Here is a 26,746-nt window from a genome sequence, read left to right as displayed (position 1 = left end):
TATTTTTCTTCATCTTGTTTTTATTCATATTGTTCCAAGTGGCAAAACATTGGTTTAATTATTTATTTTTGGGAGGCAAATACACAATCGTTTGAAAACATGTCAAATTCAACCATAAAAAAGGGTAAGTTAAATATCTGAACAGTACCAATCCTCCTGTTAATTGATCATGTGGAATCCAAAGGATCCAAATGGAATTTGGAAGAGTTTATTATAAGATACAGGTCCCAGTTTAACCGATAGGGTAGCACTCTCTTTCCTTCAATAAGGTCCAGAACAATTTTATTTAAATTCCATCTTTGCGACTCTTCACAGCAAAAATACTTATCTGAAAGAGAAACTTAAAAATAAGTTTCTAGGCATTAAATTATAAAATTCCATTGCTTTTGCAACCCACCTGTTGCTCTCTCTACTGTGGATGGTTGCGCAGTGGAATCCTCTGATGTAGGGAACTACTGGAAAGAGAAGCAACCAGCAGCCCCGCTTACAGCTCAAGCCTCACAGAGGGCTCTTTCACAATCTGCATGACTGCACGTATGGCTCCTGGTTTAATGCATATGAAGGATGATCAAAGTGGCATATGAAGGAGGCTAGCTGCACAAACAACCAAACAAAAGATTAAAATCAAAGATCTCTACATACCTGATAAATGGCACTGGCAAAAGATGGAGACAAGAATGAAACAAAGGAAAAACAGATGAAGATATAGTAAGTAAGCAAAAGATGTCCAAAGATCAAGGACTGGAAAAGATTAAGCAGGGACCAGAAGAGGATCTTCTGAAATTTGAGCTAACCACATGCACTAACAGAATACAAAGAAAAACCTTCAGTTACTATGTTATTACAGTTGTACTGCAGAGATGAAAAAAGTATAATCCAACAGCCTGCCAACAGCACAGGCTCATCTTGACACAGACAACTGCAAACAGATTGCATAATGTTCTGGAAGAGTCACACTGGTGAAATTATCAGCTTGATCCTAGAAGATAATGAGCAAAATCTAGGCCAATGAAATTTCTCAGCACCATTAAGTGTGGTGAACAAAAAACCATGAATGAATGGAAAAAGTTAAGATTGCCTCTTCCACTGTCTCTGCAGAGCTCTGCAGCAAAGCCACTTAGTGTACTGCTCAACCACAGCTCTCCCAGCTACCAGCTTCCAAGCATACCTTGCTGGAAGTTTTTTCTTGTTTTTACTGTGTGAGGGAAGGTATGTAGAAACTCCAGGGCACAGCAGCAGCTGTAGAGGTGCTGTGTATCTCATCCCTGCCTTAGCCAGACCCTAAACCACAGGCATACGACTTCCAAATCTCCAAACCCCAGCAAGGTCAGCATGTTTCTCAGTTCACTGCTACCTTTGAAAAACCACAGGGCTACTTAGATGACCTCAGATACGCACATTAGCTTCAATGGCAAATAACAAATCCAAACAGCAAGCAGCCAGGCAATTTTCAGATCACCTACTTTCAAATCAGTAAGAGCAAAGACTTACTTTTTTAATCTTTGTCACACATTTTGCATGAACCAGCAGGCTTTACATATGTCAAGTCAAAATTTTAAGTATGCTTAAATATAAGTAATTAGATTTGAAATATTAAATGAGGTCCTTTAACAAGGTAAACAAACATCTTGAGTTTATGCTTAGAAATTCCCCTGGAAGAGTTGAATAACATCGTAAGCATTATAAACACTCTGGGGCAGAGGAATGGGGAAGGGTTGAGGAATAGAAGATTTTTTAAAAAATAGTAATAGAACAACAGGACTAAAGGAAACAGATGGGGGGAAAAAAAGTCTCCGAAATGAAGGATTTAAAAGATTAAGTACTTGCTAGCTTCCTTATCTTTCATACCAACATTACAAGGAAAGCCTCAAGCCCTATTTTGGACCTGATTCTCACAGTTACCTGAATGTGCTACTGCATGGTGTCATTACCAGCCATTACTCTAATTGGACTTCCATCACTACACTTCCAATATTCAAATTTACTTACCCTTTACACTAGATTCTGTCATGAAAGTGTCCCTGCTGCCTGTCTGAATGAAATTGAATCTCTGATGTCTTGAAAGAGGACCTGTCTCAATCCCACCAAGGCTGAACTGCTATCAATTGTTAAAAACCAGAGAGATGGGAGACTGAATTCCCCTCACTGGAACTGAGCTAGGTCAGGTATTTTGGCAGTCCGAGTCTGCCACAGGCTCTTAAACTGGAGTCCCACCTTCCTAAAGTCTCAGTAAAGCCCCTGAATAGCTGCCCTTTGTTTTTACACCTCTGACGAATAGCACCAAATAACACATTTTAATTCTGTATGTCATGTACCAGCCCTTACTCGTATGCTTAATAAAAATATACTTACTCTACTGTTTAATGCTACTTTTTCTGCTGTCAATAAACTGTCTTCCCTTTAGATTCTGAAAACAGTAGGTGAAATTCTTGTATTACTTAAGTATTTAATATTACTAAGACAAAATTGTTAATTTGCCACACCTGGTTCACTAACACCTTCTTCATGACTGGTTTAATTTTCAGAAATGTTTCCTTGCATTTGCCAGCCCAAAAGAGGTATCAAAGAAGACCATTTGTATCATACACCACATATTTATTTTCTACCAGACTTAAAGCAGATTGTTTCAACTTCTCATTTGGTAGGGCTGATATATATAACCAAGGAAACAAGTTTTAAATCTATTAAAATCTATGTTGAATTCAAGATTTTTTAGTCTATTAGTCTACTCCTAAGAGTATTCTTTTTATAGATTTTTTTTAATTATGCCAGAATTAGAACTAAATGGTTTACAAGAAAGCCCTCCTCAGCACTTAATGCTGTTAATCAACAAGCCTTTTTTTCTTTTTAATCAGAGATGAGAAAATAAGAATTTTCAAAGGCAACTTTCAAAAACGTGTGTTTTGTTTCTCTCTCTAGGTCCGCTTAGGCACAGGTGTTTCTCAGTGGGAGCTGCTACCATACTAAGAGTTTTTAGCCAAATGCCCAGTCTAATGACATAGATTAAGCCAGAGAAAAGCAACTAAAAGGGAATTCAGCTCATGTGAAAAAGAGGTTCTTCTGAGACAGATGGTGGAAATAAGAATAAAGGAAATGCAGATGATAGAATAATGGCTGAGAGCAACAAACTGTATAATGTAATACAGTCTTCCTAACTGCTTCGAAACTCTCTATGGCATTGTACTGTGTATTACTGATTGCTACTTTCTACCATACCAGAAAAGACTACTGAACTATAGGCAGGAAACAAGCTACATCAAAATAGTAACCATGGCAAAATCTTAACCAAAGTATCATCCCAGTTACTTTACTCACCACTTCTCAGTGCTTCTCACCACTGAAAATAAATTCTCAACCCATAGAGCATGCTGCTGTCACTTGGAAGTGAGGGCAGGGAGTGAAGTGGGGGATGGGGAAAATGATAAATAAAGTATTTCCATAAACAATGCATGTATTGTAATTTTACTATTATAAACACAAATGCTTTAGTTGGGCTTGCACAGCAGTCAGAGCTGGCCCCTGATTATCCCTGCAGGTAGGAAATGACACATACCTGCCAAAACCAGAGGAATGCATGTGTACATATTTTTATTCTTCTAATTTTGCAGTTTCATGGGCAACTCTCTGTTGTTTTATTGATCTCCAGCAGTCTGCCGGTTAATGCTGACATACAGATAGGAAGTAATGAAAAACCTGCTACCAATTATACCATAATCCACGCTAAGTATACGTGTTGAGGTGGCTGAAAACAAAACACTAGGAGCTTTGCACTTTGTAAACAAAAGTTTCTCATTCATTAAAGAGGTATTGGGTAGTAGATTTCAAAGTTACCCACTTTTGCTCACAAAGTTTCCACACATCTGAAAGGTGTTAAGGCACCTAGCATTGTCCAGGAAGCAACAGCTTTGCACAAACAAAATGCATATTATGCACAATTATTCAACTATCAACATCCAATTGTACTTTATGTTCCTTTCTAGTCACTACCTACTTCAGAACAAGACGGGACGGAGGAGGCAAGTAAAGCCCTAGATTATTTTCAAAAGCAGAACTGATTACACCAAATACTGATGAAATGTGCAAGTAGCTGCAAGAAACTAGGCAGTCCCTGGCTATACACAGGTGAAATGGCGACACCCAGTGGGAACACCACCACATAAAACATCTGCATTAAAAGAGGTATAGAGAAATGTTATCCTCTCCAGTTTTTTTTTTTTTCCTTTTTTTTTAATAATAGAACTGCTATCTAACTTGGGGATCTGTAGATTACAATCTCTTACAATCTGTTCCAATCGCTCCAACTCGAATGGCAACTAGGTATTAACTTCCCGTACAGCTTTTAAAGAATCTCCTCCATTAAATTAAGAAATTATACCCATTTTGTTCCATAGGGTTGAGGCCAAGAAGTGAGATTGTTTTAGATTTCAACACACTGCCACTTTAAAAATGAAATTTTAATGTGCCTTACTGTCACCAACGTTTTCAGTCAATCAAGTGCTCAACCCTTGAAAGCTATGAGTAAATTTTACTTGATGTTTTCACTAATTATATTACATATTATGAAAACCTTTATTACTCCATAAATGTACCAGTCTTTTTGAACTATCATCAGAAGTGTACATTGTCCAGCAGATGGCTTAAACTCTAACTAACAAGCTCACAGGCGCATGAACTGGAAATGTTGGAATGCCAACATAGCAAGCCACAGGCTGTGTAACCTAACCGTTCCTAAATCGAACTGTGTTGTACTACTTCTTTTGGGCCCCCGAGAAACCACAGGCAACAGCAGCAGCAGGTTAAGTGCAAACAAGACATCTCCTTTTCTCTCCTCCCCCCTCCCCAAAAGTAGCAATGGTTTCTTTGGAAGGAATAAGGCTCTGCTCACCTGTACAGATTACCAAAATGGAGGTTGATCATGCTTTTCAGCTTCAACTGGCAGTACTGTATCTGTCAAGCAAGCACCAACTACATCAAACTAACAGTTATGTGAAAATGGATCAACATTTTAGAATATAAGCTTTACTTTTCATACATATTTTTTCCCCTTGTCAAAACGTAAGGTGTCAATAGACTGTATTCCATCATCTCAAAACACAGTTTGGAGCATACCCTTAATAACTCCTCTGTCCTTTTATGGAACATGTATCTTGTATGATACCTGCAGTTTATTTAGACCAGAGTAAAGGGGAAAAAAGGCATAGATGAGTGTTCAAGCATAAATTCACAAAAATAAATTCAAGCGTAAGTTTCACCTTGTATTTATTTAGTTTTGACAGTAGGCACAACATACTTTTACTTTCCAAGCTGAAAGAGACGTCAATAAACCCAGTTCTGAAGAATCTACATCAAAAACAAAGCACACAAAGACACATAGGATGCAGTTGGAAAAAACAAAAAGGGTATGTACATTCATTTATTTCTTCTAATGGGTAAACCTATTCCCAAGTTCTAAAGCTCGAACATAATCAACATGTTTTCCACAGATACTGTAGCACAGTTTAAAACTCTCCTGGATAACAGGCCTTTCAGCTGAGCTCACGGCAGGTAAGCGAAGTACCACCCCTGAAGAAACTTCACTTGGGCCAGAGCGCATACAGAAATCACGTGATTTGAGCCAGAAGAGCCCAATGGCTTTAAGTGACAGGCCCTGGATGCGGGATCATCACCCTGGAATAGCGGAGGTAAGCATCTGACCCTTCCGGAGCACAAGAGAGTCCCCTTTCCCACCTCATCCTTCCTAGAGAGGGGAACTAGTTCCCTCCAGACACAAGCAACAAGCCAGCAACCCTCCCGCAGGCCAAGCCTTGCCTGAAGGCTTCCTACCAGACCACTTGGCAGAACCCAAAAGCCACAGAACACTGGCCCGTGACTCTGACTCTTCTAGCCCACAGAAACAAATACCCTCACTTTATCTTTCAGTTTCCTGATTGCATTGGAATGGCTGTAAGGATGAACTAAATTTATACTCAAAACATATGATGGAACATGTACTGTAGTATTATAAAAATACTATGCATTAGTAGTGGAATTCTCACATGAAGTATACTATTAAAAAAATTGGGAGTAATTTTCTTAAAATGGCACATTATTTCACATCCAATATATGTAAACATCTGACATCCATAATGGGACAGGAGTTTCTCTGGTTACAGATGAATGCCTCAACTCATAAATTTAGAGCAAGTATCACTCTGCACCTTTCTCTATCCCTCATGACCAGGTCTTCAAAATTGCAGATGTTCTGTAACTGCTAAATGTCTCCCAAAGCACATTGTGATTCTAAACACACAGGATACTAAAGAGCCAAAGCACAGCATTTGCTTATCACAAAAAAAAGTTTTGTTTTTTTTTTAAAAGGTAGTTCTTTTCAACCTGTGATTTTTACAAGAATAAGCAGATGACAGCCAAAACTTTTACTGATCTACAGTTGAAAAAAAAATCATTAAAACAAATGACAAAAAAAGACTGCAAGATATTGCTTGATTATTGGATAGAAAAACATCCTTAAGCTCCCTTCACGCAAGACATGAAGAACAATAAATTGCAGGGTTTAAGCAAATGTAGTTCTTTGTGGTAAATAACAACTTAGAAAAAATGGTTGATATGAATGACTAATTAAAAAAACCCTCTGTATTTGGACAATATACCTGTTTGTCTTCTACCACTCTAGCTAGCAATAAGCTCAAACCGCTGAGCATTCACAATGACAAGAACAAAATCCCACACAGGTCAATGCTAAAACTGCATCAGTAGCACTACTGCCAAAACAGAATAAATTTATTACTCAAGAGACTACATTTACTAAGTGTGCTCCCAGGTATGGACAAATACCTTGAGATATCATTACTTCCAAACTAGACAGTAACTATCACCTTACAGTTGCAGATTCTCTACAGACTGGAACACTTTATTATTATTTCTATATTCTGTGTGGTGAGGACCTCTTTATATACCAATATCACTGGCATATTATGTACAACTTGGCACCTTCAAAAGAGACCCAATTCTGCTTCCTTGGACAGATGCAAAGATTTTTATTCCATAAATTCACTTTTCCTGCATTTCTGCAAAAGAAAAACATGGTTAAAACAGGCAGAATATACTATTTATTTTAGCTGCTAAATGAAAAAATTACTATTACATGGTGTAAATAGTACTTCATGATGTAAACTTCTGTGAATGTACTATTAACATGTAGTCTTTTATTAGCATAAAGAAGAAAAAAGAAATGCAACTGTTATGACGACATGCACGTTTTAGTCTATGTGACAGAATGGCAGTTTAAAAGTATGATATGTATTCTTAAAAGGGGTCAAGAGCAACTGCTCTACAATGTGTATGTCAGTAGACAGTTTATAAAACTATTTTATAAGTTAAAAAAACCCCTCGCAAATTACCTAATCATCTGTTTTCCTTTCACCAAGTCAGATCTATTCCTCAGTGACAAGAGGTATATTTAGAGTTTTATTTCACTCAGCATACAATTGTATGAGGTTCTCTTTTATTTAAGATACTTAAATATACTAGAACAGCACAGGGGAACTGACTAAAGTTATTCAACGTTTGACAACACAGAACAGGAGAAAATCATGGTGGAAGTACTACTGAAACAGCAAGAAGACTGGAAAAGCTGTGACAGAACTTCTCCCTGTTTTTCTCAGCAATTCCGATAGTAAAATTTGCCAGCCTGAAAACGCCATCAAGACATTTCAGCTTACTGAAATAAAGTAACAAACCACACCTTAACGCTTAAGTAGGAAATTCTGAGTTCTTTACTTCTGGGGAAAGAAAGAAAAAAAACATCAGGACAATGGATGCCTAAAGTAAGAAAAAAAATAATGAAACTGTTTCAAAGAACCTTTACCAACCTAGAAGAGCAGCTTCCTTCTGCATTCACTCTCCCCCATCACACGGTTAAAAACTGTTTTTGTTACTGAGTGCTCATGTCATATCACGACAGCCTAGGAGGTTCTACCTGCAAGCGTAATTCAAGCCTTCCGTGTGCAGGAGGCGGCCGACGCCGTCTCCGCCGACACCCGGCAGCATCAAGCTCAGGGTATGGCCCGTTTTATGGGGACACCCCTCCCGGCCCCCGGGCAAGACGGGGAGCTGCCGGAGCCGCCAGCGCGGGAAGCGATCCCTCGAGAAAAGCTCCCACCTCTGCGCTGCCCCCGCAGAGCCGCCCCTCCCGGCCGAGCCCCAGCGGCCCCGCGCCTGCTGAGGGCCGGCCGGGCGGCTCCGGGCCCGACCCGCTCCCACCAGCCTCACCGCAGCCCACCGCCCAGGCGGCTGACCGCTCCTACCCACCGGCGGCCTCCCCCGGCCGCCCCAGCCGCAGGGCAAGGGCACAACGACCGAGCGCGCGGCCCCCACGGGCCGCCAACGGCAGCCCCCGCGCGCCGGCGCCCCGCCCCTCCCTCCAGCCAGGGCGGGCGGGGCAGAGGCGGCGGCCCCGCCCAGCCGCCGGCGCGCGGCCCGGGGAGCGCGGGCACGGCCGGGCAGCCCGAGCGCCGGGGGGCGCGAAGGGGCGGCGCGAGGAGCGGGGCGGGCCGCCGCCGCCGCGCGCCCGTCCGTTACCTTCCCAGAGGAAGTCGCCGCCCTGTCGCCGGAGGAACTTGTACCAGAAGGGGCTGGCGGCCTCCCCGTCCGGCAGCACCACCTCCCCCAGCCACAGCACGGGCTCCCGGGCGGGCAGCGGGGCCGTCGGCCGCGCCGGCTTCATGGGCACGGCGCGCTGCGGGTCCCACTGGCCCAGCTCCGGCCGCGAGCCGGCCACCAGCAGCACGCCGCCGCCCTCCGTCATCCGGGCCGGCAGCACCACGCCGAAACGAAAGAGCATGGCGGGCAGCGGCCTCCGTCTGAGGGGAGCCTCCTCCCTGGGGCCGCGCCGCCGCTAGGGGGCCGCGCCTGGCCCGCACTTCCGCCGGGGCGGGGGCGGGGCGCCGTGCGCGGGACACCGCCCCCCGCCCCTGCTGGCGCCGGGTGCCCCGTCTGCGCGGCGGCAGCGGCCCGTTCCGTCGGGGCTTTGCCTGGTGTGGGGTTTTTTTGTTTTGGTTTTGTTTTTTTTTCTTTTTCTTTTTTACGGTGCTTGCCTGCACGTAGCTGAGGGGACTTCCCTCCCAAAATACCCGTCGGGAGTTAAAACAATAGCTACCCCGGATAGCCTCCTAAAATTAGGGCTGGAACGGAGAATGCTCTCTGCAGGTAAATACTAGGTTTCCAGGTTGCAAAAGGCTATTGTATTAGAGTGAGTATTATTGCTTCGTTAAATGAAGCTACTGCAATTACTCCTGAGAGTCCTGACTTAATTTAGCGCAGCAAACACATCATTAAATAACTGCCATGCGTGCGGCATTACAAATGAGGTTTAGCCTCAAATAACACTTAAGTGTCCACGATGTTTCTATCTTCTCTGCAGACAGGCAGCCAGTCGTGGTGAGACCAGAAATGTGAGATACGGGAGGAGGTTAGAAGGCTTTTTAAAAAATTCTGCAGCTCCCAACTGTAGGCATTCTGTTCTGCCCTTCTGGCTGTAATTTGGCAACTCCTACTTGTAGCAATATTCAGGGCTTGCAAAGAATGACTGAGAAAGAGGATGCAATCCAACCATTTACAGGGCAGTCCTTGTCTGAATACACCCATTTCAGAAGCATTTAAGGACAGAAACAGAGGAGTGGTAACTTTATTTAGGTCAAGTTCTGGGAACAAGAGGAAGGCCTTTCAATGAGTCAAAAGAAATCCTGCCTCAAAAGATGGCTGCTTCTTTCCTGTGTTCAGGAGTCATGACACACTGAAGTGTACGTACTGCCAAATTTATTTTTAAGAGTGCTTTACCTCATTTTCACTGATCCTCATTGAACTTGTGTAAGTGATATGCCACCACTTTTCCAGACATAACCAAAACTAAGGGAATTCTGGCTGTCCTCCATGCATTTCTGCTAGCACCAGCCCTCACTGTAGCACTGCTGCCTTTGTGGAACAGAGCATTACATTTTAATCTTTGCTTTTGCTCAACCTTACAGTCGACTTACCCATAACCTATCTCATAATTGTCTTTCAAATATCTACCCCTTTACCATACACCTTCATTTTATTATTATGGGCAATACAGAATGTAAGAATGAACTTTGGGGTTTTATCCCAAAGTTCAAGCTTGACAGTAGCCCTAAAAGCACCCCAGCATATTGTGTCTATGTAAAAGCATATGCTTCTGTCGATTCCAGTCACACTCCCAGCTAAGAAACTGCAGGATCCGACAAGACATCTGATTGATGGTTTAGTTCCTGGCTGTTGTCTAAGCCTCAATGTAAAGAGAAACCAGTAACACATGTACCTTTAGACAAACCTTAACTTCTTTGTGCCTGTAAGTACCAAGTCCTCATCTTAAACATATAAGCCATGTGGAACAATAAATAAATTGTTCTGTAGACTCTGATGTGCCAAATACTAGCTTTAAAAATAATTCAGTCCGTTTCTTCTGCAAGTTCTGCCTTAATCCATTTTGTGCCTGGTGTTAGATTAAGGTTAAAGATGGTAGAAAGTGACAAGCTTGACTTCCTGCTCTTTCCTCAAAAACCCTAGTTCAGGTTAGGGTTAGCATTGAGAGATCAAACGAGAAAGGCTGAAAAACTGGATTTATTGCTGGATCCTGCAAGACTGGGATAAAAACTAGAACTGGAGACAGGCTTAGGACTCTGAAGTCCCATGGCTTGGCGACAGTGGGAATAGAAGAGCAATTTTTATTGATGAATACTACCAAGTTGTGGACTGAGTGAGGGCTCTAGACAGGGTAAAATGGATTCTCGTTAGATCTGAGACTGGTGAGCTACAGGTACCATAAGGTTTGGGTTTAAGCTCAGAAGCAAAGGCAAATGTGTGTTTTTTCCATTGCTAGGTTTGTATGGTCTATGGATTTGTCATCTCTAAACTGGAATTTTAGCTAGAGTAAAGGCGGAGGGATGTTACATTTACTGTTATTGTTTGAGATTGCAGGAGTTGAAGAAGTACTTCCACTGTCGGGCCATTGCCATAACCCTAAATTTAGTTTTGTCACCCTAAGCCTCCTAATGAATTAACAATAAACTAGTTTCCTTTGCCAAAATGACACCCCTTATCGTAGTACTGCCTGACCAGTGCTCTTCCCCTGTAGTCCTCAACACTTCTCAAACCTAAAAGCCTTCCCTATAATCCAGTCATCTTTTACAGCCACAAAATTAAACATGACCATTTCCTTTTTTTTTTCCTATATTAAGTCCTCATTCCAACTTGGCAAGCCTTCCAGGTCCCATTAGAAATCTTTGGCATAAAGGAGCCCAAACCCTAATAATCAAGGTGCTTTTACCTGTCCCAGAAATTATTGTTAACTGTTCATTCTTGTGGGAACAAACTACCATCTTAGTGGTCTGTCTGAATTGTAATAATAAACGTTGTCCCTCTGTGTCCTTAACAGCTGTTTAGGATCTGGCAATATACTTAGACCTACAGCATCTACTGAGTGGAAGATTCAGTCTACCTCAAATCTAACAGTAAACTAGCAACACAGTGATGCTTAGTGCCAAATTTATTTTAAAGCCTTCGATTTATTGTCACTGGTACCATCCCAGGTGTTTGTCAATGCTGACTGTTTCTGTGGTGGGTTGACCCTGGCTGGACACCAGGGTCCCACCAAAGCAGCTCCATCACTCCCCTCCTCAGCTGGGCAGGGCAGAGAAAATACAACAAAAGGCTCATGGGTTGAGATAAGGGTAGGGAGAGATCACTCACCAATTACCATCACAGGCAAAACAGACTCAACTTGGGGAAATTAGTTTAATTTATTGCCAATCAGATCAGAGTAGGATAATGAGAAAATAAAAACCAAATCTTAAAACAGCTTCCCCCACCCCTCCCTTCTTCCAGGCTCAGCTTTACTCCCGAGTTCTCTCCCTCCTCCTCCCCCCAGTGACGCAGGGGGACAGGGAATGGGGGTTGTGGTCAGCTCATCACATGTTGTCTCTGCTGCTCCTTCCTCCTCAGGGGAGGGATCCTCACACTCTTCCCCTGCTCCAGCGTGGGGTCCCTCCCATGGGAGACAGTTCTCCACGAACTTCTCCAACGTGAGCCCTTCCCACGGGCTGCAGTTCTTCACAAACTGCTCCAGCGTGGGGTCCCTCCCATGGGAGACAGTTCTCCACGAACTTCTCCAACGTGAGCCCTTCCCACGGGCTGCAGTTCTTCACAAACTGCTCCAGCATGGGTCCCTTCAGGGGACAGTCCTTCAGGAGCAGACTGCTCCAGCCTGGGTCCCCCACAGGGTCACAAGTCCTGCCAGCAAACCTGCTCCAGTGTGGGCTTCTCTCTCCACAGGTCCTGCCAGGAGCCTGCTCCAGCGTGGGCTTCCCACGGGGTCACAGCCTCCTTTGGGCACATCCACCTGCTCTGGCGTGGGGTCCTCCATGGGCTGCAGTGGATATCTGCTCCACCGTTCACCTCCTCCATGGGCTGCAGGGGACAGCCTGCCTCACCGTGGTCTTCAGCAGGGGCTGCAGGGGAATCTCTGCTCTGGCTCCTGGAGCACCTCCTGCCCTCCTTCTCCACTGACCTCGGTGTCTGCAGAGTTGTTTCTCTTGCATATTCTCACTCCTCTCTTCGGCTGCAGTTGCTGTCGTGCAGGGCTTTTTTTCCCCCTTCTTAACTGTGTTATCCCAGAGGTGCTACCACCGTCGCTGGTGGGCTCAGCCTTGGCCAGCGACAGGTCTGTCTTGGAGCCGGCTGGCATTGGCTCCATCGGACATAGGGGAAGCTTCTAGCATCTTCTTACAGAAGCCACCCCTGTAGCTCCCCCGCTACCAAAACCTTGCCATGCAAACCCAATACAGTGTCTAACTGACTAAATAGGGAGAATTGTATGAAAAAGACGGATTATTTTTCCACAGCATTAGTATCCAACAAGGGGCTCTAGAGATCTCAATCTCTGCAGGAATCAATTGCTTCATGGGATTTCTCCTAAATTGTACTGATAGGTCTAGCCTTATGTAATTTTCAGCTGATTAGCCTTTATGTCTGGTTTATTATCCACAATTTGTGCAGGTGGTGCAGATTTCACAGGAGGAATCACCAAGGCTGTGTACCAACTGTAACATCAACGGTTGTATCTTCAGTTTCTGCTTAATTGCTGTAGCTAAAAGGGTTCTAAGGAAAAGTTTGAATGTCCAGAAATTGGAGCTGTGATTATATTTACATACACATAAAACATGTTTAAAGGCATTTTCTACTGCTGTGCACTAAACTTTTGCAGAATCACAAATCTAACTTTCTACATAGGGCCCTACTGAAATACTACTGCTGAGTTTCTGTGTTCATACAAATTCCATTGCTGTGGATGATTAACCAGTCAGGAAAGTTATGTTTCTGGTTTTCTTATGCTACAGAAGTCCCTCTAGTTTCTTATACTGTCTCTCCCTGGCCCGTGGGAAGGACTCACGTTGGAGAAATTTGTGAAGGACTGTCCCTCGTGGGAGGGACCCCACGCTGGAGCAGGGGAAGAGTGTGAGGAGCCCTCCCCTGAGGAGGAAGGAGCAGCAGAGACAACGCGTGATGAGCTGACCACAACCCCCATTCCCCGTCCCCCTGCGTCACTGGGGGGAGGAGGAGGGAGAGAACTCGGGAGTAAAGCTGAGCCTGGAAGAAGGGAGGGGTGGGGGAAGGTGTTTTAAGATTTGGTTTTTATTTTCTCATTATCCTACTCTGATTTGATTGATAATAAATTAATTTCCCCAAGTCAAGTCTGTTTTGCCTGTGATGGTAATTGGTGAATGATCTCTCCCTGCCCTTCTCTTGACCCACGAGCCTTTCGTCATACCTTCTCTCCCCTGCCCAGCTGAGGAGGGGAGTGATGGAGCTGCTTTGGTGGGCACCTGGTGTCCAGCCAGGGTCAACCCACCACAGGTATTTTTGAGAACTCAGAGTTTTGAACCGTTTGTTACATTCAGAAAACTTGGACAAAGTATTACTGGCTGAAATTATAATAAAGACACTAATCCAGGTGTTTGACAGTATACAGCAGTCCAAAATGCAGTTTTCCAAGTGGAAAGTCATACTTTTCTTCACAATTTTCTTATTTGAAAAGTGTCTACTAGTTCTAGAAATAGCACACAGTTATCTGAACAATGTGAACACTACTAAAATGACAGATGAAATTAATACTACCATGTGGGGGTAGCCTGTGTCTGTAGTTTACATGTTTTTTACCTATTAAAAGCTTTTACACCATGGGCCAGTTTGCTGCTTGGCACAGCTTTATGTGTTGTTGTGGTACAGTGATCTCAAACGATAATATTTCCAAGTAGGGAAATCTGTAGTGAAGACAGAGTTTGAAAAACAAAACCAAAACACAAATACTGAAAGGATCTGGTTGGAGAAGGGAGGAGGGGTGGGGGGGTGTCCCTGATTGCAAGTTGTGGGTGATGTTTATATTAGCTGTGCTCCTTCCTAGACTAGCCTTTCTTCCCTTTTTAGGTCATTTTCTTTCTTGTAAAGATACAGAGAAAGTATTATTGCAGTTTCCAAATGTTTGTGCTAATTATAGAAAAGAGGAAGGCAGCACACTGTACAGCCTTGCTTGTAAAAGGGAAAACATTTGTATTATGTGGTAAGTAAGTTGATTTAGATGTATTACTGATTTAGATGTATTAGTGATTTGGGTAAAATGTTCATTGCTGAAAAATTTAGACAGCCTATGTTTCTTCAAAGAGATTGAACTAAATATAAAAATAACTAGTCTAATGCAAAGAATTTAAGACCACTGTTTTAAGTGGAAGTTGATCATGTTGATTAATAATCTAAACTAATCAGTGATCTATGGATCCAGACCTTCTAATTGAAGTCTAACTGCCCTTCTCATGATAATTCTGATAGAAGTATGTTTTCATACTTCAGAACAGTTTTCACTGTTTCGTCTAATTTGACAGTACAGCAGCCGAGAAAAGAAAAGCTGAGATTTTACCTTTATGTCTGAAGACTGAAAGGAGACTAGACAACTGAAGAACCTGTTACCAGATAAGCACTGCTATTCTCATTTTTTCGTTTTAGGTGCTGTGTCAGAGCAGTGATAACTGCATGAACTGTTTTAGCTGCTCGGTGCTAGTAGCAGCCTTTTATGCAGACTAAGCTACAGAAGTTCTGGCATGACTGACCATTTTAGGAATTGTGTTGGAGAATTATATTGTAATAATAGGTAGGACGCTACAGGAGATTATTTTCACTTTTGCACGGGGTTTTGTATAGCATCTTTCCTTAACTTAAAAAAAAAGTTGGTTATTTTTAGAAGTAACTAGGCAGCATAAATATGCCATAACATTACAGTAAACTTATAGGAACACATACAGGAATAACTGTTCTAGTAGGTTTGTTTTTTCAAAATCCAATAAAAATATAAAGCCATCTCTGCATCCTCCCCAGCCTCAGATGTCTTGGGAGCTGGAGAAAGTCCCAACGTATTTCACCAGAGGGCCCTTCCCATATGCCGTATCAGCCCCATCAGTGCCCCAGGTATCAACAAATATCGCAGGCAAGCCCAGCACGCAGCTCCTTTCCTGCTTCAAGCAAAGTGACCCACAGGGTTCTTGGAGGGACGCTCCAGGCCAGCCTCACAAATCTGTGGAGTGTCTGCACCAGGGTAATACGTTCCCAAGCAAACCCAGAGTTCTGGTAGCCCTAACAGCAATGCAGCTCTTCTGCCTGGCACAAAGGGACGGAAGAGAGGCCAAGGATTTACTTGGAGGGCTTGTGTAAACTCCTATAGGAGAGTAAAGATTTGATGATTGCAAAGTCCCTTGAGCTGCTTGAGTGAAAAACAGTATGTAACAGTAAATCGTTACAATGCCAACTCATTAAAAGGTACATTGTTTGAAACCTGCCTTTTACCAGAAATTTGTACATCAAATTTCTCATTAAAATACCTACCTCGGGGAAAAAACATGTTTCAGCCCTTTTGAAACAAGACACAGTATAAAACCAAACACTTGACTGTATGGAATACCAGAACGTTATTCCATTAGTTAGGAGAGTGCAAACTGACCCAAAATTGATGTGCAATATGACAGATGAATTTTTAAGTAGAAGAATGTGCCTTTTTTTGTGGACACTTACATAATCCTTCCACTTTCAAAAGCAGATGCACACAGACCTTAGTAACTGTGCTCCAGTCTAATGCGCCATCTGTAACTGAGCATGGTTTCAGTGTTCTTAGGACCCTCAACAAATTATTGGTTGATAGAAAGTTCCTGTATATTATACTCCTGTGACCATTTTAAGAAAAAGTTACTGTTTAGTTTTCATTATGCAGACTTTTTTCTTACAAGTGTTTTATGTACGACCAACAATACTTCAGAAAGTCACACACAGCGTTAGAGGGCAAAACATTTGGCACAGTCTTTAAGATCATAGCATCACTTAAGTATTATAAGTTATGCATAATTTGCTATCTTCAGAATATAAATGACTAAATTATTGATCTTGAATTCAGGCACAATAAAAATCCAATTGCTGTTGTGTAAAAGGCGAGACAATGCACTTGTTAGTTTGAGAAGCAACCGTGGGAAAAAAAGGTAAACAAGAAAAGTTTCTTCTCAATATGCTCTTAAGCAATACATTTCTAGCTCCAAAGCTGACTGGAACTTTATGTACAGCATTAAAAAAACGGAAGTCTTGCAGAAAAGTCTTCTGACTAGACTTTAAGGAAGTTAGAAATAGACCGTTTCATTGTATAATAATTAAACAGCTTTGTTTCCTTTACTGTTTAAAAAAAAAGTAAGCAAACACAGACTGTGGAATGCTATCCCTAAAGTCATGACTCGTATAACAGAAAAGGGAACAGAGGATGAAATGTAGAGAGATGATTATTCATTTAAGTATACAATTCTCAGTGGTTATTATATGCTCCTCATAATACAAGAAATCCAACTTATTGGTGACTGACCTCACCAATCAATTTCTTTCTCCAAGTATATTAAAAAATAATAACAACTTAAAGCCTTTTTTTTTAGACTGAAACTGGATCCAAAAAGTCCAGAAGTTATCTTTAGATCAACAAATTATCTTTAAGGTCAAGGTAAAGTGGCAGCAAAAAGAAAAAAAAATCCAGAAACCAGCCTGCTGCCTACCTGACAGTCCCACTACACACAAAAAATAAGAGGAGGTTGTATCATCAGCCAAACCTAACAAAGAAGTAGGTTTAATGCTCAAGTGGATAATAGTGCACAGACTATCTACTCCATTATCTTCTTTCCTTGTATGGATATGTTGTCGTATGAGTGTATCAATCCAATACATTGCTGCTGCTTCCTCATCTTCTTGGTTTCATGTATTTACCAGTTTTTCAACTGTACATTTCTTGTTTCTCTTTTAAAGAAACTTCATTTCAGCTGACTTGGCAAGCGTCACTGAATTCGCTTACCTGACACAGAAATAATCCTTGCTGAGGAACAAACACTGTTTTCATCCAGCCATAAAGAAACCCTTGAAAATAGGAACTGCAGTCTAGAATGAGTGTGTAAACAGCCTGCAGCTTAGCAACCTTCCACAGGTCATGGCAACAGCTTGCAGCCAAGAGCTAGAAGATGTGTATGACATACTTTGGAGACTAGATCATAGACAGGGGACTCCTACTACTTAATTTGGTGTGTGTATGTTGCTGTGTACCATAGTGACCTGTTTCCACTTGAGCTCGAGTTCTCCCACAGATGCCTTTCCATTAGCACAGCCAGTCCCTCAAGGTAATCCCAACACGGAAGCCACAGCTGGCTGCTCAAGAGCTGTACCTGGCCCATAAGTCACCAGCTGACCACTTCTTGGTTTTTTCTTCACCTGTTTTGAAGGAATAACAGAGTTTGGAGATCAGCCCGAAAATGGATCAGTCGTGTTAATGAACCATATTACAATAGCCTTTGAAGTACAAGAATATGTACTTCATTATAAGCATATGAATAGTCTCCTTGTAGAGTTACACTTGTATTACACATACATATTACATTGTCTTGAACAGCTATGAGCACACTTCCATTTTCAAACAACATTATCTTTCTCAGTACTTACTTTTTGCTCCTTCCTGCATGAAAATAAAATTATACAAGCTGTCTGAAACTTCTTATGTCTTCTCCCCCACACCAAGTGGGTTTAAGTTTGCTGAAAAATAGCACCTAGGTCTAATTGTCCTACTTAGATTCCTTCGTGGTTTACTTGTATACATTAAGTCATCTGCACACTTACATAGGCACAATATTCTCAAACTAAGATCATTATGGAAGGCTTAGTGCTATAAAAAATTTGTTGCAAAAGCCTTTCCTACTCTGAGATAAACCGAAACAGAAAAGTACATAGGTTCACAGATTAGTAACAGGCAGTAATTTGGCCAAAATTTAATAGGTTTTGAGTGTGTCACTCATCCTCAAATTCCAGGTAAGTGGAAATGTTTTCTTAAATTATCAGAATGAGTTTTTGCTTGATAACAAATTCTTTGTCTGGGAAACTTGTAGAATAAATCCTGATCTGATCTCTCGCTTTTCAGGTTCCTACCCATAAAACAATGAAATGGAGTTTTTAAAAATATGTTTATATATGAATTGTTGGAATTAGTTTGTGTGGAACTAGTCCCATGCAAACTTCAAGCCCTCTCTGAGAGCTCCTGCCAGCCAACCAACCATTCTTTGTAGCGTGTAGTAGTTCTTTAATAAACGCATGTAGCAGAATATTGTGTTCCAAGTTCTCAAGAGCTTAATCTTGTTTAAAAAACAGTTTTTACACTGCATATGTTCATGAATATTTTTAATTTATTACTGGTTACAGCTATCCCAGTGGTTAAAATATTTTTAAGGAGGAAAAGGGAAAGGGAATAGAGCTGTTAGACTGGCATGATGGCCAGTCTGGATTGACAGGCGCAGCACAGTGAAGCACTGGATGAGCAGTTACTAGATTTCCTTTGTAAGCATCCACATTTCAAATGACTTAAACTGAAAGCAACAATTAACCTCTGTATTTTTCAATTCTACTGTAAGTATGAATATGTGGATAAAGTGACTTTTTTTTACCTTAGTGATGAATGATACTGATACTGTAACTATTCACTACCCTGATTGCATTAAAGGGCACACAACATAAACTGTGTCTTTCATTTTGAAAAGATCTAGATGTGATAACTCAGTCTATTGCTTCCATAATTAGAACTTCTATCAGTCCTGACCTAGTGAATATGACCAGTGCTATTGCACAGTTCCTCCTCACCAGGCACAACAGTATATTAAGTGAGGTACTGACTGTGCATTCCAAGTGTAACAGACCACTTATTTTACCTTTGCTCTCTGAATTACCTCGTTTTCACTATACACCCATTTCTTTCAAACTACATCAGTTCTGTCAATATATAATAATAAACAAGGTAAAATAATTGGCAAGGTTTTCTTCAGCTATACTTCTAAGAAGTTATTATGCACACGAAAAGCACATTTAATATTTGCATGTTGATCTGCATGTTCCCTTAGTAACTATCTACAGATACGTGTTTGTCTGTATCTACCATTCTACTGTGGGATGGAAGTAAACAGTCCGGCAGAGTTCTCAACGTCAATACCTTTAAAAAGATCAAGCCTGTTGCTACGTGTGACCAGTTGAACAATCCATGCTACAGGATGCTCAAAGCCAAGCACTGCAGGTGAGATGGCAATCGCAGACCTACCCACATTCACACACAGCCACTATCTCAAGGAAAACAACTTCAGTATTATTTTATTCCAGAAAGATCCTACACTGAACAAACACGAGACTTGCATCTTTTTAGACTTAATACTGCAAAAGCTGAGCCCACCATTGTTTGCCTGCCAAAGTAACTGAGCCAAGGTGGCATATTCTGTTGGAACAACTAAATTAGATTTATCTTCTAATGCTTTTCCTTTTAGTATTTTTAAGGAGAGAGCACAAATCAGTATTCATATCATTCTGGTCTCCATGTCTTTGTAGGGCAAGTTAAAGCAATCTGTCTTACCAAATCAGGTTCTCTGACATTTTTAAACACTAAATCTTAGAAGGCAGGTATTTCTTTCTTCATATTAAAAAAATGTAAAATAAAAAACACTGACTGTCAGTGCCCTCACTTACTAGTAGAAAGATTCAAAGTGACTCTAGCAAAAGCTAGATTCTGATTCAGAAGCCTAAAGCTAAGACTTTAATCATTAGAGGTAACAGATAAACCAGCACCCTCTATTGATTTTATCAGCACATAAAGGATTAAGTCCCTCTGGAAAGATACATTTCATTTTCTATGCTTTTAAGCCATATATTTGGGTATTTAACATTGGTGCAACTTTCACTTAAGACTTTATGAAAATAAAACTAATTGCTGTTTATAAAACTATTAAATAATGGTCTTTTACATATGTAATTTAGGCTAGTATGACTGCAAATGAGGAGTCTCACTGGGGACAGCCAGTGGGACATTATTTTTATAACAATGTAAGTAAAATACAGAAATTAAGAAAAAAGGGAATAGTGCAAAGAAACTGTTCACTGTCTGGACTACATAGACTTTAGGAGAGGCTAATCATTTTTCTGCCGCTGCTCTCAGCCATGCTTTTTGCAAAGCTCTATGGATTTCATTAAAGTTCACATACAATTAGCTCAAAATTTAAAGGGGCTAATTAAACTTCAGCTACTGATCTGGATATTATATAAATGTTTTTGAACATTGCAATTCTTCTCTGCCTTTCAGAAATGCTTGCAAATATAACAACTTTTTCTTTAGGGACATGTCATCCACCAGAAAACTGTAAAAGGGAAAGCTACAGAACTGTTCCTTGGCAGCTGACTAGAGTGGTGGATGAATTGCACATTATCACCTAGAAGAGCTTATTTCAGGCTTGGAGAACTACTACTTTGTTCTAGAATTGAGACATAGTTTAAGGAGCAACCAGTATGACCTGGATTAGAACAGTCTGAAAATTGCATGGAAGTCAACTGAATCCACTCATTTCACCACAAACACCTCTTTTCTGTAAATTTAGTAATAGTGTTATCATATGCCAGAACATGAATATGTACAACACGTATATCTCTGCAGCTAACAAGCTTAAGACTCTTCTACTGAGACCAAAAATACTCAAAAATCTGTTAAAAGTTGTATTTACATAACAAATCCAGCTGGCATCACTTTTCACTCGAGTACTTCTAAGTCAGATACACAAGTTGCTGGCAGTCTTTCCTAAGTAAACAAGTTCTGTTAAGGTTTCTGTCCATACCACTAGAGAATGAGTATTTTTGTATTACGTTTATTATTCTGTATTTATTAATACTTGTTTTGCTGTAGCACATCTTTGTTCAAACATTACTACCCGCATAAATTCAAGGAAATAGGAACTGGCACGTATGATACATTGATCCAACTAAGCATAAAATGAACTCTGCATGAATTTCACAGAATTACTGTAGTCATAGCTTTAGCATCTCACTTCATTTCAGTGTGATTGCAGCTATATGATCCATAGGGAACAATAAATAAAAAGTGATTTTTTTTTCCTCACCCAAGTTGCATTATGGATGAGTTTGTCAGAACATCCCCTTGAAGCCTAACAGCAACTTTAAAGGTCTCTAATATCAGCCTCAAACAGTGTTTTGAAAAAAATTGTTACTTCTATTGTTAATCCTACTTAAACTGATGTAAAAAACAACAGACTAGCACTTGATGCCACAAGAGGGAAACAGAAGTGACAGTAAATCTGCTGGGAGAGTGCATTTGGCAATGATGGGATCCCTGACAGTACGGGCTAGATTTTGGCTCCTAGCATATCCCATGGCAATTCCTCAATCAAATTATTTGTGGAGTAGCATGTCATTAGCTGAGTTGTGGTAAATGACCAGATAAATTCTCCCAATCTGCTCCAGCTGCAAAGTATAACACATCTGCTAACACTACCACGATGTCTCAGCTGATTAATGGGTAGCTCATTATACTGCAGTAGCCTGCGGTTATAAACTATGTGTCCACATGTGCCTGGGAGCAGGTAACTCCCTTATCATGGGTGAGTCCCCACATAATGATGTGCAGCTGGTAGTGTTCTCCATACTTTCTTCAGTCTCTCCTCAGGTTAGTTTCAGCTTGAGCACAACTCTCAAATGGAGAGTTTACCTCCATGGATGCAAGTGGTCACTATAACCTGACGTGCTGCATCAAACTTTGAAGAAAACCAGACTCGTATGATCTTCAGGTAGCCATCGGGCACTTGCTCAAGATCCAAAGTAGCACAGCACGCTTCAGTTGGCCACTTGTTAACTTTTTCCTGAGTATTGTTAGGTCACCACAACTGACAGGGAACACTCAACCGCTTTGTGTGGTGTTCTCAGTAACTACCATAATTAACACTGAGTTGTTCATCCAACTTCTGTCAATTAAGAGTGTCTTAAAGTTCAAACAGAGTATTCCAAAGGCAGGCTGTGCCCTAACTCTCTCTAGTGTAGTCCTTCTCAAACCCACTTTTGCTGAGAGCATACCTGTGGTCAGGGCAAAATTAAAGACCACTTACAATTTATCTTGACTAATTGTCAAAGCATAAATTATCCCATATTCTCCACCTATTTTGAAGATTTCGTACTGACATTTTATTTCACCTATGGATGTTCTGTCCAGCCTTGTTTAACACACCTATATACAAGGTAACTATTTCCTACAGTGGAATAATTTAACATCATTCATTCTATGAGGAGAGAAAGGTGAAAGCAAGAGAGAGCTCAGAAGCAGCTCTCACAGTGATTACGATGTGAGAAACAGTGCCTTATTATTGCGTGTTCCTTTTCTGCTTGATATGGAGACAAGACCAGCTGGATCTTCCACATATGAAATACCCTAACCGTTCAGCTGTTAGTCTAAACAGCTGTATCGTGCTTGCTTTCTTGACATAAACCATACCAAGAAGTTTGTGTTTCATTCCAAAGCAGAAGTAAAATATAGATAAAAACCTCACTTTTTTTCTGCAAAGCAGAATTACAGCTTTCCAACTGAATGATATTGCTGAGTGACCTTAAACCACACAACCCACTTCATCATTAACACCGCAACCCTGATGACAAGTCTAATTAAGGCTTCGACACCTACTCTGGATCAAAACCCTGAATCAAAACTGTTCAACCACTTGAGTAAGAGGAAACAAGAAAGTTGGTTATCAAGAAGCGAAATCTTTTGAGTGGTGCTATTGTTACAAATTCATACTATGAGTACATATGCATCCAATAATTCAAAACCAATAATTCAAACAAGTTTTTAGAGAACAGTCCTTTTCCTACATATATATGATCCCTCCTTTTGAGTGGAGACAACCACACCTGGAGAACAAATTGCCACAGAGACAAAAAAGGTGAAGTGCTTTTTCATGGGTTTTGTCCCTGTGGTGGGATGATCTTGGCTGGCTGCCAGACAGACACCCACCCAGCCACTCTCTCACTCCCCCTCTTCAACAGGATGGGGAGAAAATAAGATGGAAAAGCTCGTGGGCTGAGATAAGGACAGGGAGATCACTCACCAATTACCATCAGAGGCAAAAAAGACGACTCAGGGAAAATTGTTTTAATTTATTGCCAATTTAAAATAGAGTAGAATGCTGAGAAACAAAGACAAAACTAAAGATACCTTCCCCCGCCCCCCTTCCCCGCTCTTTTTCCCAGGCTCAACTTCACTCCAACTCTTCTATCTCCTTCTCCCCTGAACAGTGCAGGGGGATGGGGAATGGAGGTTGTGGTCAACTGATAGAAGCTCATCCCTGCTGCCCTTTCCTCCTTGCACTTTTCCCCTGCTCCAGAGTGGGATCCCTCCCATGGGATGCAGTCCTTCACAAGCTGCTCCAATGTGGGTCCTTCACGAAGTGCTCCAACATGGGTCCTTTTCATGGGGTGCAGTCCTTCAGGAACAGACTACTCCAGCACAGTTACCCCATGGGGTCACAGGTCCTGCCAGAAAACCTGCTCCTATGTGAACTCCTCTCCATGGGCTCCAGCTCCTGCCAGGAGCCTGCTCCTGCGTGGGCTCCTCTCCGTGGGCAGCACTGTCCCTCAAGGTACATCCACCTCCTCTGACATGGGGTCCTCCATGGGCTGCAGAGTTGGTACTGCTCCCGTGCAGTCCTCCATGGTCTGCAGAGGGGGACAACCTGAGTCACCATGGTCTTCTCCATGGGCTGCAGGGGCATCTCTGATCTGGTGCCTGGAACACCTCCTCCCTCTCCCTTATCACTGACCTTTGGTCCCTGCAGGGCTGTTCCTCTCACATTTTTGTCACTCTTCTCTCACAGCTGCTGCTCAGAGATTTTTACCCTTTCTTAAATATGTTCACAGAGGCGTCACCAGCTTCATTGATGGACTTGGCTTTGGCCAGTGGTGGGTCCACTGCACAGCCATCTAGAACCAACGGTGTTCAGCATGGGGCAGCCCCTAGCCTCTTCTCACAGAGGTTCCCCCCTCCCACCCCCACTCCCCACTACCAAACCCTTGCCACATACACCCAGCAGAGTCCTGTTCCAGATAAAGCATGCTTTACATGCTCTAGGAGGAAGGCCTCAATCTTGGATACACATGCCTTAGAGTGAATCAGGTGGAGTCGTCTCCTGATTTCAGTGCCAGCAAGACAACATCCCAGGGAAGAATGTGAAGTATGCACACAGGGAAACATTTACTTGTGGGGAGGGAAGGTACCTTGCATAAACAGAATCTGCCATAAAGGCTGAATTTTCAGAAATCATTCAGTGGAAATCATAGCCACCAAAAAGGCTGTTAGCTTCAACAGGAGGCGGCAGATGGTTACACACTCCAAAAATGTCCTTGTGAAGAGACAAGATCAAATTAAGCTGGTGATAAGGAACAGAGTTTGCAAGCAGAAGCAGCACGCTCAGTCGTTCAGTAAATTCTCTTGTGACATGACTGCAAAAACACAGAATGGCCCTTACTGGTGTGTAAAGGGCTGCTAAATGCACTTTTACTAAACTTTGAAGAGCTTCCCATTCTCAGACCACAATCAATAAGCAAGGATCACAGGGACTGTGTCATACCCAAGCATTGAAGAGAAACTTTTCAACTTACCCGAAGTAGACCAAGTTGCTAGTCTTTTGCCTCCATTTAATTATTTTGGAGGAGAGCAGCCGTGCTTAACTCTTTGAACACGACTTCACCTGTCATGACTCGCTTTCCAAAGGAGATGAGTTTAAGGAGGAGTACCCACAGAACTTCTCACGGATTAAATCGAGGAGCAGGACTCCAAGAAGTTCTAAAAATAAGGCAGGTTTTTGTTGCCTCAACCAGAAGGAGAACCATTTCTTTGGTTACAACCTGCCTCTTCCCTCTACCACTGTGAAAAACCAGACTTCCTTCAGGTATCCTAATCAGATAATCAGAAACAAATTTAATGATCCAGAGATCTGCCCCACCTTAGATGGAAAAGATAATGATTTCGATATTGGTTAACATTAGTTTGTGATACCCATCTGGCACATGTTCTAAATTACTTGCAGTGTGAACACTCAAGCATAGAGACAATTAAGTGTTCTGGGGTTTTTTTGTGTCAACTTCCCTGCTAAGTATAAAAGCAGTTTTTCCTATGAAACCTGGACAGTACTTGAAATAAAAAAGACATGAAGTGCAAAACATTAAATAGATAAGCACTGACATGAGGTGAGACTCTTGTAGGTTCAACGTGACTCCTAGAAAACTGAAGAGTTTCAAAATGGTATGGAGGATCATAGCTATGTATGAGAATTGCCCTTCTCCCTGATCTTCAATACAGGGTTGAAAAGATCATCTCATTGCATCTGAGGTATACAATAACCACCAGAATCTTAGCAAAGCCCCCCTACAATCATGACAAAGATCAACGGTAGAGCCTTGTACTTGAAACTGGCTCAGCCCGTTAAACACCTATAAAAGCCCTGAGGATTATTTTTCCAGCTATTTACATACTTGAACTAGTCAAAGAGAATAAAAAATATCTGGATGATAAAATTAGCAAATCTGGTATCACTTAAGCTTCACTTGAAGATCAAAAGGACAGTAAAAAGGTGACACTGCCAATCAGCTTTTGTAAATGCTGTTTTGTTTGGGGTTTGTTTTTCATTAAAATGATGCACTTTCTTACCTACATGCAGATTTCATTTGAACAAAATATAGAAATCGAGTTTTCTCTTTACTTGCCAGGCTCTCCTGACAAACATTAATGAACACTGTTTATATATAGAAACAGGACAGAAATCTATCAATGAGAATTTTTCTAGTTGTTGGGGTGGGGTTTTTTTGGTGTTTTCTTTTTTTTTTTTCTGGTTGGTGTTTGTTTTGTTTTTTAACCTTTAACATAAATGCTTCTGTGTTTATCCAAAATGGCATCAGCTGAAAAATATGATTACAAGTTGCAAGTCCAGTTAACTGAAGTCCAAGTCACAGGTCACTTAGACTGAACCTGTTTTATCACAAAATATGGAAGCAATTTTGTGTTGTGTGCAATCCCATCGGCTGAGAAGTTAGTCTTACTGCACTGTTAAATCAAGAACATCCTACTCATCTGCATATCAAAACCCACGTGCATGGTGAGATACCATATAAAACTCTTCTTGCCTAGAAGTAAAGCCACCTTGCTTAGGCAACAAGGCATCCACTCATCCCTTACTCTTGAAACACACGATGACGTGAAACTCCAGGCAGCTGACGCTCATAAACAGCTGCCACAGTTCATGACAGTCATATTTTACCTTAA

The 26,746-nt window shown here is 41.6% G+C and overlaps 1 protein-coding gene and 1 long non-coding RNA gene across 3 annotated transcripts in view; one reads left to right on the top strand and one right to left on the bottom strand.

The window, feature by feature from the left end:
* The window catches only part of EPM2A (EPM2A glucan phosphatase, laforin), a 42,493-nt gene extending 33,612 nt beyond the window's left edge, over window positions 1-8,881 (bottom strand). The window contains exon 1 of one of the 2 annotated variants that reach the window (XM_075499061.1): window positions 8,578-8,881. In XM_075499061.1, the coding sequence (XP_075355176.1) occupies window positions 8,578-8,839 (262 nt within the window). In that variant the 5' untranslated portion in view covers window positions 8,840-8,881. Of the gene's footprint in view, window positions 1-397; window positions 1,643-8,577 lie in introns of those variants that run through there. The other variant, XM_075499062.1, reaches the window with a different exon arrangement.
* A 171-nt stretch (window positions 8,882-9,052) lies between these two features.
* LOC142407742 (uncharacterized) lies at window positions 9,053-18,105 on the top strand. Its single transcript, XR_012775031.1, has 5 exons — window positions 9,053-9,204; window positions 14,949-15,069; window positions 15,439-15,655; window positions 16,505-16,586; window positions 17,389-18,105. It is a non-coding gene; the product is annotated as an uncharacterized LOC142407742 (long non-coding RNA).
* The last annotated feature ends 8,641 nt before the right edge of the window (window positions 18,106-26,746 follow it).

This window comes from Mycteria americana, chromosome 3 (assembly GCF_035582795.1).
Source record: "Mycteria americana isolate JAX WOST 10 ecotype Jacksonville Zoo and Gardens chromosome 3, USCA_MyAme_1.0, whole genome shotgun sequence".
Classification (NCBI taxonomy): Eukaryota; Metazoa; Chordata; class Aves; order Ciconiiformes; family Ciconiidae; genus Mycteria; species Mycteria americana.
This window is presented reverse-complemented; position numbering and strand designations above follow the sequence as displayed.